Here is a 16015-nt window from a genome sequence, read left to right as displayed (position 1 = left end):
CCTGAAGACAGGAACCCCCCGGCTTCCTCTGATTCCTCGGGGCAGGATGAGACGGGGGGTCGTCGGGGGTCTGCGGGGAGGGGGGAGGGGGGGAGGAGTGGAGCGGTGGGGAGGGGAGTGAGGCCAGGGGGCCAGCTGGAAGCCCCCTGGCTGTTTGGGTGACGGGGACGTTATTAAAGCGGCTCAGACTCTCACCCCCCATCGTCTGCTTTGCCCCCGCAGAAGTTCGTCCACGGCGGGATTCACTCCGTCCTGATCCTGGCGGGCAAGGAGCCTTCAGTCGGCGTGGAGGGCCTGGCGGGCCTCCAGGTACTTTGCCAGCCCAAGCGTTTCACCTCCGGCCTCGGTAGCGCCTGCGCTCCCTGCGCCGCCCTCCCCCTCCCCACCCCGCTCCCTCCCTCCCCCCTCCCCCCCTCCGCCGGGTCTTCCGCTCGGTCCTCCAGGCGACCGGTGTCGCCGATCAGAACCCACTGAATGTACGCGGCGCCTCTCCTCTCCTCTCCTCCCCCTTTTCCTTTTCTATTTTTTTCTGTTTCAGCAAAGCAAAGGCCGAATTTGGGGCCGGTAAATCGATACCGGGGCGAGGCGAGAGTCAGGTGCGCTGAACGGCGGGCTCTTTCGGCCAACTTCGCCTCGTACGCTGGCTCTCTCTCTCTCTCGCACTCTCGTTCTCGCACTCACTCACTCTTGCTCTCTCTCACTCTCGATTTCTCACTCTCTTTCTCGCCCTCTGTCGCACTCTCTCTCTCTCTCTCTCGCACTCTCGTTCTCTCACTCACTCTCGATAGCTCTCGCTCGCTCTCTTGCTCTCTCTCTCTCACTAACTCTTGCTCTCTCTCACTCTCGATTTCTCACTCTCTTTCTCGCCCTCTGTCGCACTCTCTCTCTCCCTCTCTCACGCTCTCTCTCTCGCTCTCTCTCTCACTCTCTCCCTCGCTCTCTTTTGCTCTCTCTCTCACTCACTCTCTCGCTGTCTCTCTCTGTCTCACTCTCGTTCTCTCTCTCGCTCTCCCTCTCTCTCTCTCTCTCTCGGTCTCGCCCTCTTGCTCTATCTCACTCTCTCATTCTCTCTCTCATTCTCTCTCTGTCTCTCTCTCACTCTATTGCTCTCGCTCGCTCTCTCTCGTTCTCTCTCGCTTGCACTCTCTCACTCTTGCTCGCTCTCTCTCGCTTGCGCTCTCTTGCTATCTCTCGCTCTCTCTCTTGCTCTGTCTCTCACTCTGTCTCTCCCTCTCGCTCTCGCACTCTCACTCGCTGTCTCTCACTCCCTGTCCTGCTCTCTGTCAGTCTCTCTCGCTGTCTTTCCCTCTCGCTCTTGCTCTCGCTCGCTCTCTGTCTCAATCTCTCTCGCTGTCTCTCCGTCTCGCTCTTGCTCGCTCTCTTTCTCTTGCTCTGTTTCTCTCGCTCTCTTTCTCTAGCTCGTTCTCGCTCTCACTCTTGCTCCGTCTCTCTCCCTGTTGACCAGTTGACCTTGTCAACGCAGCAGGATTTGATGGTTAAGATACATAAGAACACACAAACTAGGAGCAGGAGGAGGCCACTCGGCCCCTCCAGCCTGCTCCGTCATTCAATAAGATGGCGGCTGATCTGATTGTAACCTCAACCCCACATTCCCGCTGACCCCTCCCCCCGATAACCTTTCACCCCCCCTCGCTTATCAAGAATCTATCTCGCTCCACCTTAAAAATATTCAAAGGCTCCGCTCCCACCACCTTTCGAGGAAGAGAGTTCCAAAGACTTACCACCCTCCAAGAGAAAAAAAATCTCCTCGTCTCCGTCCTAAATGGGCGACCCCCTTATTTTTAAACAGTGACCCCCACCCCCAGTTCTAGATTCTCCCACAAGAGGAAACATCCTCTCCACATCCGCCCTGTCAAGACCCCCTCAGGATCTTAAAGGTTTCAATCGAGTCGCCTCTCACTCTTTTAAACTCCAGCGGGTACAAGCCCGGCCTGGCCAACCTTCCCTCATACGACAGGCTGCCCATCCCTGGTGTTGGTCTGGTCAACCTTCTCTGAACTGCTTCCCAAGCATTCACATCCTTCCTTAAATAAGGAGACCAATACTGTACACAGTGCTCCAGGTGTGGTCTTAGCAATGCCCAGTATAAATGGAAGCATTTACCTCTGTACTGTTCAATTCCCCTCGCAATAAATGATAACATTCTATTAGCTTTCCTAATTATTGCTGAGAAAGGGGACATGTCAAAGTTTTTCATCCTGCACTCATCAGGAACACCAATATGAGGGGAAAACAATAATTTATACGGTATGAGAAGAGAGTGCTGATTGGCTGGCATCTAGATTCTTGATTGGCAGGGGCGTTGCCCTGAGGAATGAGTCAGTGAATGGCTGTCACTTAGTCGCTGTCACTAAATTTGAAACAATGCTTGGCGGTTAGCTGTCAGTCACCATCACTGGCGCATTCTCCATGGCAACGCCCCCACCAATCAGAGTCCACCTGCAAATCCACCAGAGTCCGCTTGCCAACCAATCAGCACTCTCTTCACATGCAGTACAAATTGTTGTTTTCTCCTTATGTTGGTATCCTTGCGAAGTGTCCTGATGAGTGCAAGGTGAAAAGCTTTGACATGTCTCCTTTTTTTTCGGCAATACTCAAGCTCCGTCCGGCCAAATGACTACTTTCCCGCTGTACCTGCATACTAACCTTTTGTCATTCATGCACGCAGATCCCTCTGCATCTCGGAGCTCGGCAATATCTCACCATTTAGCTCGCGCGCTCCTCTTTTATTCTCCCTGCCAAAATGGACAATTTCACATCTGCCCACGTTGTAGGCCATCTGCCAGACCTTCGCCCGCTCGCTTAACCCATCTATACCAGTTTGTAGCCTCCTGATGTCCTCTTCACGACTGCCTTTCCTTCACCTACCGTGGTGTCGTCGGCGAATTTAACGACCATGCCTCACAGCCCCTTCGTCCAAGTCGTTTATACGGATCGTAAAAAGCTGAGGCCCCCAGCACCGATTCCCTGTGGGGCAACGCCACTCGTCACATCTTCCCAACCGGAAAATGACCCATTTATACCTACTCTCGGTCTCCCGTCAGCCAGCCGATCTTCTGTCCTTCCCATTACGTTACCCGCTGTACCACCATGAGCTTTCGTTTGCCGCCGCTACCCTGATCAAACGCCTTCTGGAAATCTAAGGTGGGGGTGAGGTTATTGCGCCCCCCACCCCACCAACAGGGGTAAATCATCAGCTGAGACGGTGAGCGAGAAAGAGTGGCCTTTCGGCACAGAAGGAGGCCACTCGGCCCATCGTGCCCCTGCTGGCTCGTGGCGCTCTCCCCCTGCGTCATTCTCCTTTTGAAGTATTTACCCATTTCTCTTTCTGAAAATGAATATTGATTCTGCTCCCCTCCCCCCACCCCCAACCCTCCCCCGTCCACCCGCGTCCCTCCCCCGGGCCTTTTCAGTCCGCGGGTTCCGGATGACAACAACGCGCTGCGTAAAATAAAAATAAAATCCGCCCCCCCCTCCCCACCCCGTTTCCACTCTGGCTCCTTTATTCCCTTTCTTGCCCGGTTTCCCCTTCAGGGTCCTCTGGGGTCACCGACGTTGCCGCCGTGGGAAGCCCTTCCTCCTCGCCGACCCTCGGCCAGAAACCCCCTCCGCCTTTACCCATCAAAGTCTGGGTCAGGTCCGCCCGTCGCCCCTTCTCTCCCCTTCCCCACCCTACTCCGCCAGAGAAAGCAACGCCAGCTTTGCTCGCCTCCCCACGTCACCGACGATGGCTCCCCATCCCAACCCCGGCCTCACCTCTCCCCGTCCACGGGCCGCGCCGGTGCTGCCCCGACTCTCGCTACCTTTTTAAAGGTCGGGGCAGGGAGTCGGGCAAAGTCCCCTCCCCTCTCCTCCCCCACCCCCGGCGCCCGCCATATCGGCTCAGAGCCGTCCCCAGGTGACGCTGTTCCACCGCCAGGCGGTGCAAGTGAAATTAATCCGCTGCTACCGAGGGGGCGAGTGGTCGGCAATAAATCCGATTGATGGCTTCCCTTCCCCCACCTCTCCACCGTGCGCCCCCCCCCCCCAACGCCCCCCACCCCCCAACTACAGACGTTCGCATATCAGCGAACCACAGCGGACAGGACGAGCAAATTGTATGGGCTACGTACGTGGTACTGGGACTGGGCGGAGTGGGGGTGGTGGTGGTTGGGATTGGCGGTGATGGTGAATGAACTGAGGAGATCATCAGGGGTACAACACCCGCTCTGCGGCACTGCGGCCTGTACGCTCAACCCGCCCCCCCCAAAGCGCGCGAGCGACCTCTGACCACTGAGGCGAAGGTCCCAAGCTTGACTGCTTCCCCACACCTGGTCGGCCCAGCTCAGCGACCCGGAAAGCGGTGCGGGCGAGGGAGAAAGGTTCCCACCCGCCGTCGGGCACAGGCCAAAGGCGCAAGGGGTTCGGCGACGAAGGTGTCGTGGTCCTGCGCTCTGCACCTACCTTCCGAGCGCAGAGCTGAAGACGATGGAGAGGGAGCTTTACTCTGTATCTAACCCCATGCTGTATCTGTCCTGGGAGTGTTTGATGGGGAGAGTGTAGAGGGAGCTTTACTCTGTATCTAACCCCGTGCTGTATCTGTCCTGGGAGTGTTTGATGGGGACGGTGTAGAGGGAGCATTACTCTGTACCTAACCCCGTGCTGTACCTGTCCTGGGAGTGTTGATGGGGACAGTGTAGAGGGAGCTTTACTCTGTATCTAACCCTGTGCTGTACCTGCCCTGGGAGTGTTTGATGGGGACAGTGTAGAGGGAGCTTTACTCTGTATCTAACCCCGTGCTGTACCTGTCCTGGGAGTGTTTGAGGGGGAGAGTGTAAAATGAAATTTACTCTCTATCCAACCCCGTGCTGTACCTTTCCTGGGGATGTTTGTAGTGGACAGTGTAGAGGGAGCATTACTCAGTATCTCACCCCATGCTGTCCCTGATCTGGGCATGTGTGATGTAGCCAGCGTAGAGTGTGCTTTACTGTGCATCTAAACCCGTGCTGTAACTGTTCAGGGAGTGTTTGATGGGGACAGTGTACAGGGAGCTTTACTCTGTATCTAACCCGGAGCTGTACCAGTCCTGGGAGTGTTTGATGGGGACAGTGTAGATGGAGCTTTACTCTGTATCTAACTCCATTCTGTACCTTTCCTGCGAGTGTTTGATGGGGACGGTGTAGAGGGAGCTTTACGCTGTATCTAACCCTGTGCTGTACCTGTCCTGGGTGTGTTTGATGGGGTTGGTGTAGAGGGAGCTTTACTCCATATCTAACCCCGTGCTGTACCTGTCTTGGGAATTTTTGATGGGGACAGTGTAGAGGGAGATTCACTCTGTATCTAACCCCGTGCTATACCTGTCCTGTGAGTGTTTGATGGGGACAATGTAGAGGGAGCTTTACTCTGTATATAACCCCGTGCCTTACATGTCCTGGGAGTGTTTGATGGGGACAGTGTAGAGGGAGCTTTACCCAGTATCTAACCCCATGCTGTACCTGTCCTAGGGCTGTTTCATGGGGACACGGTAGAGGGAGCTTTACCCTGTAACTAACCCCGTGCTGTCCCAGTCTTGGGAGAGTTGGATGAGGACAGTGTAGAGGGAACTTTACTCGGCATCTAACTCTGTGGATGTAAACTCTCCTGGGAACGTTCGATGTGGACGGTTTAGAGGGAGCTTGACTCTGGATCTGTCCCCGTGCTATACCTGTCCAGGGAGTGTTTGATGTGGACAGTGTAGAGGGAGCTTTACTCTGCACCTGACCCTGTGCTGCAGTTGTCCTGGGAGTTTTTGATGGGGACAGTGTAGAGGGAGCTTTACTCTGTATCTAACCCCGTGCTGTACCTGTCCTGGGAGTGTTTGAGGGGGAGAGTGTAAAATGAAATTTACTCTCTATCCAACCCCGTGCTGTACCTTTCCTGGGGATGTTTGTAGTGGACAGTGTAGAGGGAGCATTACTCAGTATCTCACCCCATGCTGTCCCTGATCTGGGCATGTGTGATGTAGCCAGCGTAGAGTGTGCTTTACTGTGCATCTAAACCCGTGCTGTAACTGTTCAGGGAGTGTTTGATGGGGACAGTGTACAGGGAGCTTTACTCTGTATCTAACCCGGAGCTGTACCAGTCCTGGGAGTGTTTGATGGGGACAGTGTAGATGGAGCTTTACTCTGTATCTAACTCCATTCTGTACCTTTCCTGCGAGTGTTTGATGGGGACGGTGTAGAGGGAGCTTTACGCTGTATCTAACCCTGTGCTGTACCTGTCCTGGGTGTGTTTGATGGGGTTGGTGTAGAGGGAGCTTTACTCCATATCTAACCCCGTGCTGTACCTGTCTTGGGAATTTTTGATGGGGACAGTGTAGAGGGAGATTCACTCTGTATCTAACCCCGTGCTATACCTGTCCTGTGAGTGTTTGATGGGGACAATGTAGAGGGAGCTTTACTCTGTATATAACCCCGTGCCTTACATGTCCTGGGAGTGTTTGATGGGGACAGTGTAGAGGGAGCTTTACCCAGTATCTAACCCCATGCTGTACCTGTCCTAGGGCTGTTTCATGGGGACACGGTAGAGGGAGCTTTACCCTGTAACTAACCCCGTGCTGTCCCAGTCTTGGGAGAGTTGGATGAGGACAGTGTAGAGGGAACTTTACTCGGCATCTAACTCTGTGGATGTAAACTCTCCTGGGAACGTTCGATGTGGACGGTTTAGAGGGAGCTTGACTCTGGATCTGTCCCCGTGCTATACCTGTCCAGGGAGTGTTTGATGTGGACAGTGAAGAGGGAGCTTTACTCTGCACCTGACCCTGTGCTGCAGTTGTCCTGGGAGTTTTTGATGGGGACAGTGTAGAGGGAGCTTTACTCTGTATCTAACCCCGTGATGTACCTGTCCTGGGAGTGTTTGATGAGGACAGTGCAGAGGGAGCTTTACTCTGTATCTAACCCCATGCTGTACCTGCCCTGGGAGTGTTTGAAGGGGACAATGTAGAGGGAGCTTTACTCTGTATCTAACCCCGTGCTGTAGCTGTCCTGGGAGTGTTTGATGGGGACAGTGTAGAGGGAGCTTTACTCTGTATCTAACCCCGTGCTGTACCTGCCCTGGGAGTGTTTGATGGGGACAGTGTAGAGGGAGATTTACTCTGTATCTAACCCTGTGCTGTACCTGTCCTGAGAGTGTTTGATGGGGACAGTGTATAGGGAGCTTTACTCTGTATCTAAACCCGTGCTGTACCTATCTTGGGAGTGTTTGATGGGGACAGTCTAGAGGGAGCTTTACTCTGTATCCAACCACGTGCTGTACCTGTCCTGGGAGTGTTTGATGGGGACAGTGTATAGGGAGCTTTACTCTGTTTCTAACCCCGTGCTGTAACTGTCCTGGGAGTGTTTGATGGGGACAGTGTAGAGGGAGCGTTACTCTGCACCTGACCCTGTGCTGCAGTTGTCCTGGGAGTTTTTGATGGGGACAGTGTAGAGGAAGCTTTACTCTGTATCTAACCCCGTGATGTACCTGTCCTGGGAGTGTTTGATGAGGACAGTGCAGAGGGAGCTTTACTCTGTATCTAACCCCATGCTGTACCTGCCCTGGGAGTGATTGAAGGGGACAATGTAGAGGGAGCTTTACTCTGTATCTAACCCCGTGCTGTAGCTGTCCTGGGAGTGTTTGATGGGGACAGTGTAGAGGGAGCTGTACTCTGTATCTAGCCCCGTGCTGTACCTGTCCTGGGAGTGTTTTATGGGAACAGTGTAGTGGGAGCTTTACTCTGTATCTAACCACGTGCTGTACCTGTCTTGGGAGAGATTGATGAGGACAGTGTGGAGGGAACTTTAATCGGCATCTAACCCTGTGCATGTAAACTCTCCTGGGAACGTTCGATGTGGACGGTTTAGAGGGAGCTTTACTCTGCATCTGTCCCCGTGCTATACCTGTCCTGGGAGTGTTTGATGGGGACAGTGTATAGGGAGCTTTACTCTGTTTCTAACCCCGTGCTGCAACTGTCCTGGGAGTGTTTGATGGGGACAGTGTAGAGGGAGCTTTACTCTGCACCTGACCCTGTGCTGCAGTTGTCCTGGGAGTTTTTGATGGGGACAGTGTAGAGGGAGCTTTACTCTGTATCTAACCCCGTGATGTACCTGTCCTGGGAGTGTTTGATGAGGACAGTGCAGAGGGAGCTTTACTCTGTATCTAACCCCATGCTGTACCGGCCCTGGGAGTGTTTGAAGGGGACAATGTAGAGGGAGCTTTACTCTGTATCTAACCCCGTGCTGTAGCTGTCCTGGGAGTGTTTGATGGGGACAGTGTAGAGGGAGCTTTACTCTGTATCTAACCCCGTGCTGTACCTGCCCTGGGAGTGTTTGATGGGGACAGTGTAGAGGGAGATTTACTCTGTATCTAACCCTGTGCTGTACCTGTCCTGAGAGTGTTTGATGGGGACAGTGTAGAGGGAGCTTTACTCTGTATCTAACCCCGTGCTGTACCTATCTTGGGAGTGTTTGATGGGGACAGTCTAGAGGGAGCTTTACTCTGTATCCAACCACGTGCTGTACCTGTCCTGGGAGTGTTTGATGGGGACAGTGTATAGGGAGCTTTACTCTGTTTCTAACCCCGTGCTGCAACTGTCCTGGGAGTGTTTGATGGGAGCAGTGCAGAGGGAGCTTTACTCTGTATCTTACCCCGTGCTGTACCTGTCCTGGGAGTGTTTGATGGGGATAGTGTAGAGGGAGCTTTACTCTGCACCTGACCCTGTGCTGCAGTTGTCCTGGGAGTTTTTGATGGGGACAGTGTAGAGGGAGCTTTACTCTGTATCTAACCCCGTGATGTACCTGTCCTGGGAGTGTTTGATGAGGACAGTGCAGAGGGAGCTTTACTCTGTATCTAACCCCATGCTGTACCTGCCCTGGGAGTGTTTGATGGGGACAGTGGAGAGGGAGCCTTACTCTGTATCTAACCCCGTGCTGTACCTATCTTGGGAGTGTTTGATGGGGACAGTCTAGAGGGAGCTTTACTCTGTATCCAACCACGTGCTGTACCTGTCCTGGGATTGTTTGATGGGGACAGTGTATAGGGAGCTTTACTCTGTTTCTAACCCCGTGCTGTAACTGTCCTGGGAGTGTTTGATGGGGACAGTGTAGAGGGAGCTTTACTCTGCACCTGACCCTGTGCTGCAGTTGTCCTGGGAGTTTTTGATGGGGACAGTGTAGAGGGAGCTTTACTCTGTATCTAACCCCGTGATGTACCTGTCCTGGGAGTGTTTGATGAGGACAGTGCAGAGGGAGCTTTACTCTGTATCTAACCCCATGCTGTACCTGCCCTGGGAGTGTTTGAAGGGGACAATGTAGAGGGAGCTTTACTCTGTATCTAACCCCGTGCTGTAGCTGTCCTGGGAGTGTTTGATGGGGACAGTGTAGAGGGAGCTGTACTCAGTATCTAGCCCCGTGCTGTATCTGTCCTGGGAGTGTTTTGTGGGAACAGTGTAGTGGGAGCTTTACTCTGTATCTAACCACGTGCTGTACCTGTCTTGGGAGAGATTGATGAGGACAGTGTGGAGGGAACTTTACTCGGCATCTAACCCTGTGCATGTAAACTCTCCTGGGAACGTTCGATGTGGACGGTTTAGAGGGAGCTTTACTCTGCATCTGTCCCCGTGCTATACCTGTCCTGGGAGTGTTTGATGGGGACAGTGTATAGGGAGCTTTACTCTGTTTCTAACCCCGTGCTGCAACTGTCCTGGGAGTGTTTGATGGGGACAGTGTAGAGGGAGCTTTACTCTGCACCTGACCCTGTGCTGCAGTTGTCCTGGGAGTTTTTGATGGGGACAGTGTAGAGGGAGCTTTACTCTGTATCTAACCTCGTGATGTACCTGTCCTGGGAGTGTTTGATGAGGACAGTGCAGAGGGAGCTTTACTCTGTATCTAAACCCATGCTGTACCTGCCCTGGGAGTGTTTGAAGGGGACAATGTAGAGGGAGCTTTACTCTGTATCTAACCCCGTGCTGTACCTGCCCTGGGAGTGTTTGATGGGGACAGTGTAGAGGGAGATTTACTCTGTATCTAACCCTGTGCTGTACCTGTCCTGAGAGTGTTTGATGGGGACAGTGTAGAGGGAGCTTTACTCTGTATCTAACCCCGTGCTGTACCTATCTTGGGAGTGTTTGATGGGGACAGTCTAGCGGGAGCTTTACTCTGTATCCAACCACGTGCTGTACCTGTCCTGGGAGTGTTTGATGGGGACAGTGTAGAGGGAGCTTTACTCTGCACCTGACCCTGTGCTGCAGTTGTCCTGGGAGTTTTTGATGGGGACAGTGTAGAGGGAGCTTTACTCTGTATCTAACCCCGTGCTGTAGCTGTCCTGGGAGTGTTTGATGGGGACAGTGTAGAGGGAGCTTTACTCTGTATCTAACCCCGTGCTGTTCCTGCCCTGGGAGTGTTTGATGGGGACAGTGTAGAGGGAGATTTACTCTGTATCTAACCCTGTGCTGTAGCTGTCCTTAGAGTGTTTGATGGGGACAGTGTAGAGGGAGCTTTACTCTGTATCTAACCCCGTGCTGTACCTGTCCTGGGAGTGTTTGATGTGGACAGTGTAGAGGGAGCTTTGCTCTGGATCTAACCCCGTGCTGTACCTGTCCTGGGAGTGTTTGAGGGGGAGAGTGTAGAATGAAATTTACTCTCTATCCAACCCCGTGCTGTACCTTTCCTGGGGATGTTTGTAGTGGACAGTGTAGAGGGAGCATTACTCAGTATCTCACCACATGCTGTCCCTGATCTGGGCACGTTTGATGTAGACAGCGTAGAGTGTGCTTTACTGTGCATCTAAACCCGTGCTGTAACTGTTCAGGGAGTGTTTGATGGGGACAGTGTAGAGGGAGATTTACTCTGTATCTACCCCTATGCTCTGCCTGTCCTGGGAGTGTTTGATGGGAACAGTGTACAGGGAGCTTTACTCTGTATCTAACCCGGTGCTGTACCAGTCCTGGGAGTGTTTGATGGGAGCAGTGTAGATGGAGCTTTACTCTGTATCTAACTCCGATCTGTACCTTTCCTGCGAGTGTTTGATGGGGACGGTGTAGAGGGAGCTTTACGCTGTATCTAACCCTGTGCTGTACCTGTCCTGGGTGTGTTTGATGGGGTTGGTGTAGAGGGAGCTTTACTCCATATCTAACCCCGTGCTGTACCTGTCTTGGGAATTTTTGATGGGGACAGTGTAGAGGGAGATTCACTCTGTATCTAACCCCATGCTATTCCTGTCCTGTGAGTGTTTGATGGGGACAATGTAGAGGGAGCTTTACTCTGTATATAACCCCGTGCCTTACATGTCCTGGGAGTGTTTGATGGGGACAGTGTAGAGGGAGCTTTACCCAGTATCTAACCCCATGCTGTACCTGTCCTAGGGCTGTTTCATGGGGACACGGTAGAGGGAGCTTTACCCTGTAACTAACCCCGTGCTGTCCCAGTCTTGGGAGAGTTGGATGAGGACAGTGTAGAGGGAACTTTACTCGGCATCTAACTCTGTGGATGTAAACTCTCCTGGGAACGTTCGATGTGGACGGTTTAGAGGGAGCTTGACTCTGGATCTGTCCCCGTGCTATACCTGTCCAGGGAGTGTTTGATGTGGACAGTGTAGAGGGAGCTTTACTCTGTATCTAACCACGTGCTGTACCTGTCCTGGGAGTGTTTGATGGGGACAGTGTATAGGGAGCTTTACTCTGTTTCTAACCCCGTGCTGTACCTGCCCTGGGAGTGTTTGATGGGGACGGTGTAGAGGGAGCTTTACTCTCATTCTAACCCCTTGCTGTATCTGTCCTGGGAGAGGTTTTTGGGGACAGTGTAGAGGGAGCTGTACTCTGTATCTAGCCCCGTGCTGTAACTGTCCTGGGAGTGTTTTATGGGAACAGTGTAGAGGGAGCTTTACTCTGCACCTGACCCTGTGCTGCAGTTGTCCTGGGAGTTTTTGATGGGGACAGTGTAGAGGGAGCTTTACTCTGTATCTAACCCCATGCTGTACCTGCCCTGGGAGTGTTTGAAGGGGACAATGTAGAGGGAGCTTTACTCTGTATCTAACCCTGTGCTGTAGCTGTCCTGGGAGTGTTTGATGGGGACAGTGTAGAGGGAGCTTTACTCTGTATCTAACCCCGTGCTGTACCTGCCCTGGGAGTGTTTGATGGGGACAGTGTAGAGGGAGATTTACTCTGTATCTAACCCTGTGCTGTACCTGTCCTGAGAGTGTTTGATGGGGACAGTGTAGAGGGAGCTTTACTCTGTATTTAACCCCGTGCTGTACCTGTCCTGGGAGTGTTTGATGTGGACAGTGTAGAGGGAGTTTTAAGGGGTATCTAATCCTGTGCTGTACCTGTCCTGGGTGTGTTTGATGGGGTTGGTGTAGAGGGAGTATTACTCTGTATCTAACTCCGTGCTGTACCTGTCCTGGGAGTGTTTGATGGTGACTGTGTGGATGGAGCTTTACTCTGTATCTAACCCCGTGCTGTACCTGTCTTGGGAGTTTTTGATGGGGACAGTGTAGAGGGAGCTTTACTCTGTATCTAACCCCGTGCTGTACCTGTCCTGAGAGTTTTTGATGCGGACAGTGTAGAGGGAGATTTACTCTGTATCTAACCCCGTGCTGAATTTGTCCTGAGAGTTTTTGATTGGGACGGTGTCGAGGGAGCTTTACTCTGTATCTAACCACGTGCTGTACCTGTCTTGGGAGACTTTGATGAGGACTGTGTAGAGGGAACTTTACTCGGCATCTAACCCTGTGGATGTAAACTCTCCTGGGAACGTTCGATGTGCACGGTTTAGAGGGAGCTTTACTCTGCATCTGTCCCCGTGCTATACCTGTCCTGGGAGTGTTTGATGGGGACGGTGTAGAGGGAGCTTTACTCTCTATCTAACCCCTTGCTGTATCTGTCCTGGGAGTGGTTTTTGGGGACAGTGTAAAGGGAGCTGTACTCTGTATCTAGCCCCGTGCTGTACCTGTCCTGAGAGTGTTTTATGGGAACAGTGTAGGGGGAGGTTTGCTCTGGATCTAACCCCATGCTGTACCTGCCCTGGGAGTGTTTGATGGGGAAATTGTAGAGGGAGGTTTTCCCTGGCTCTAACCGAATGATGTACCTGCTCTGGGAGAGATTGATGAGGACAGTTTAGAGGGAGCTATACCCTTTATCGAACCCCATGCTGTACATTTCCTGGCAGTGTTTGATGGGGACAGTATCGAGGGAACTTCACTCAGTATCTAACCCTGTGCTTTACCTGTCCTGGGAGTGTTTGATGGGGTCAGATTAGAAGGAGCTTTACTCTGTATCGAAACCCGTGCTCTACCTGTCTTGGGAGAGTTTAATGAGGACAGTGTAGAGGAAGATTTACTCTGTATCTAACCCCATGTTGTTCCTGTCCTGGGAGTGTTTGATGGGGACAATGTAGAGGGAGCTTTATTTGGCACCTAACACTGTGGATGTACACTCTCCTGGGAGTGTTCGATGTGGACGGTTTGGAGGGAGCTTTACGCTGTATCTAACCCTGTGCTTTACCTGTCCTGGGTGTGTTTGATGGGGCTGTTGTAGAGGGAGCTTTACTCCATATCTAACCCCGTGCTGTACCTGTCTTGGGAGTTTTTGATGGGGACAGTGTAGAGGGAGATTCACTCTGTATCTAACCCCGTGCTGAACCTGTCCTGGGAGTGTTTAATGGGGACAGTGTAGAGGGAGCTTTACTTGGCACCTAACACTGTGGATGTAAACTCTCCTGGGAGTGATCGATGTGGACGGTTTAGAGGGAGCTTTACTCTGCATCTGTCCCCGTGCTATAACTGTCCTGGGAGTGTTTGATGGGGACAGTGTAGAGGGAGCTTTACTCCGTATCTAACCACGTGCTGTCCCTGTCCTGGGAGTGTTTGTTGGAGATGGTGTAGAGGCAGCTTTACTCTATATCTAACCCCGTGCTGTACCTGTCCTGGGAGTGTTTGATGCGGACGGTGTAGAGGGAGCTTTACTCTACACCTGACCCCGTACTGCACTTGTCCTGGGAGTTTTTGATGGGGACAGTGTAGAGGGAGCTTTACTCTGTATCCTACCCCGTGATGTACCTGTCCTGGGAGTGTTTGATGGGGACAGTGCAGAGGGAGATTTACTCTTTATCTAAACCCACGCTGTACCTGCCCTGGGAGTGTTTGTAAGGGACAATGTAGAGGGAGCTTTACTCTGTATCTAACCCCGTGCTGTACCTGTCCTGAGAGTATTTGATGGGGACAGTGTAGAGGGAACTTCACTCAGTATCTAACCCTGTGCTTTACCTGTCCTGGGAGTGTTTGATGGGGCCAGTTTAGATGGAGCTTTACACTGTATCTAAACCCGTGCTGTACCTGTCTTGGGAGAGTTTGATGAGGACAGTGTAGAGGAAGATTTACTCTGTATCAAACCCCATGTTGTACCTGTCCTGGGAGTGTTTGATGGGGATACTGTAGAGGGAGCTTTGCTCTGGATCTAAGCCCGTGCTGTACCTTTCCTGGGAGTGTTTGATGGGGACAGTGCAGAGGGAGATTTACTCTGTATCTAACCCTGTGCTGTACCTGTCCTGGGAGTGTTTGATGGGGACAGTGTAGAGGGAGCTTTACTCTGTATCTCACCCTGTGCTGTACCTGTCCTGGGAGTGTTTGATGGGGACAGTGTAGAGGGAGCTTTACTCTGTATCTCACCCTGTGCTGTACCTGTCCTGGGAGTGTTTGATGGGGACAGTGTAGAGGGAGCTTTACTCTGTATCTAACCCCATGCTGTACCTGTCCTGGGAGTGTTTGATTGGGTCAGTGTAGAGGGTGATTTACTCTGTATCTAACCCCGTGCTGAACCTGTCCTGGGAGTGTTTGATGGGGACAGTGTAGAGGGAGCATTACTTGGTACCTATCACTGTGGATGTAAACTCTCCTGGGAGTGTTCGATGTGGACTGTTTAGAGGGAGCTTTACTCTGCATCTGTCCCCGTGCTATACCTGTCCTGAGAGTGTTTGATGGGGACAGTGTAGAGGGAGCTTTACTCTGTATCTAACCACGTGCTGTCCCTGTCCTGGGAGTGTTTGATGGGGACAGTGTAGATGGAGCTTTACTCTGTATCTGACCCCGTGCTGTACCTGTTATGGGAGTCTTTGATAGGATAGTGTAGAAGGAGATTTACTCTATATCTAACCCCGTGCTGTACCTGTCCTGGGAGTGTTTGATGGGGACGGTGTAGAGGGAGTTTTACTCTACACCTGACCCCGTGCTGCACTTGTCCTGGGAGTTTTTGATGGGGACAGTGTAGAGGTAGATTTACTCTGTATCTAACCCCGTGATGTACCTGTCATTGGAGTGTTTGATGGGGACAGTGCAGAGGGAGCTTTACTCTGTATCTAAACCCACGCTGTCCCTGCCCTGGGAGTGTTTGTAAGGAACAATGTAGAGGGAGCTTTACTCTGTATCTAACCCCGCGCTGTACCTGTCCTGGGAGTGTTTGATGGGGACAGTGTAACGGGAGCTTTTCCCTGGATCTAACCGCATGATGTACCTGCTCTGGGAGAGATTGATGAGGACAGTTTAGAGGGAGCTTTACCCTGTATCGAACCCCATTATGTACATTTCCTGGCAGTGTTTGATGGGGACAGTATCGAGGGAACTTCACTCAGTATCTAACCCTGTGCTTTACCTGTACTGGGAGTGTTTGATGGGTCAGTTTAGATGGAGCTTTACTCTTTATCTAAACCCGTGCTGTACCTGTCCTGGGAATGTTTGATGGGGACAGTGTAGAATGAGATTTACTCTCTATCCAACCCCGTGCTGTAACTTTCCTGGGGATGTTTGTTGTGGACAGTATAGAGGGAGCTTTACACAGTATCTCACCCCATGCTGTCCCTGATCTGGGCATGTTTGATGTAGACAGCGTAGAGTGTGCTTTACTGTGCATCTAAACCCGTGCTGTAACTGTTCAGGGAGTGTTTGATGGGGACAGTGTAGAGGGAGATTTACTCTGCATCTAACCCCGTGCTCTGCCTGTCCTGGGAGTGTT

General features: G+C 52.3%; 1 protein-coding gene across 1 annotated transcript in view; it reads left to right on the top strand.

Annotated features, from left to right (window-relative positions):
- Positions 1-222: 222 nt before the first annotated feature.
- LOC144677370 (pleckstrin homology domain-containing family G member 4B-like) overlaps positions 223-16015 on the top strand; it is a gene marked incomplete at both ends in the record, with an annotated part of 41665 nt that continues 25872 nt past the window's right edge. Inside the window, one exon of the mRNA XM_078537506.1 lies at positions 223-309. Coding sequence (XP_078393632.1) covers positions 223-309 — 87 coding nt within the window. The remainder of the gene's footprint in view (positions 310-16015) is intronic.

This window comes from Cetorhinus maximus, unplaced genomic scaffold (assembly GCF_964194155.1).
Source record: "Cetorhinus maximus unplaced genomic scaffold, sCetMax3.hap1.1 HAP1_SCAFFOLD_2483, whole genome shotgun sequence".
NCBI lineage: Eukaryota > Metazoa > Chordata > Chondrichthyes > Lamniformes > Cetorhinidae > Cetorhinus > Cetorhinus maximus.
The sequence above is the reverse complement of the archived record's forward strand: the minus strand, read 5'-3'. Positions and strand labels throughout refer to the sequence as shown.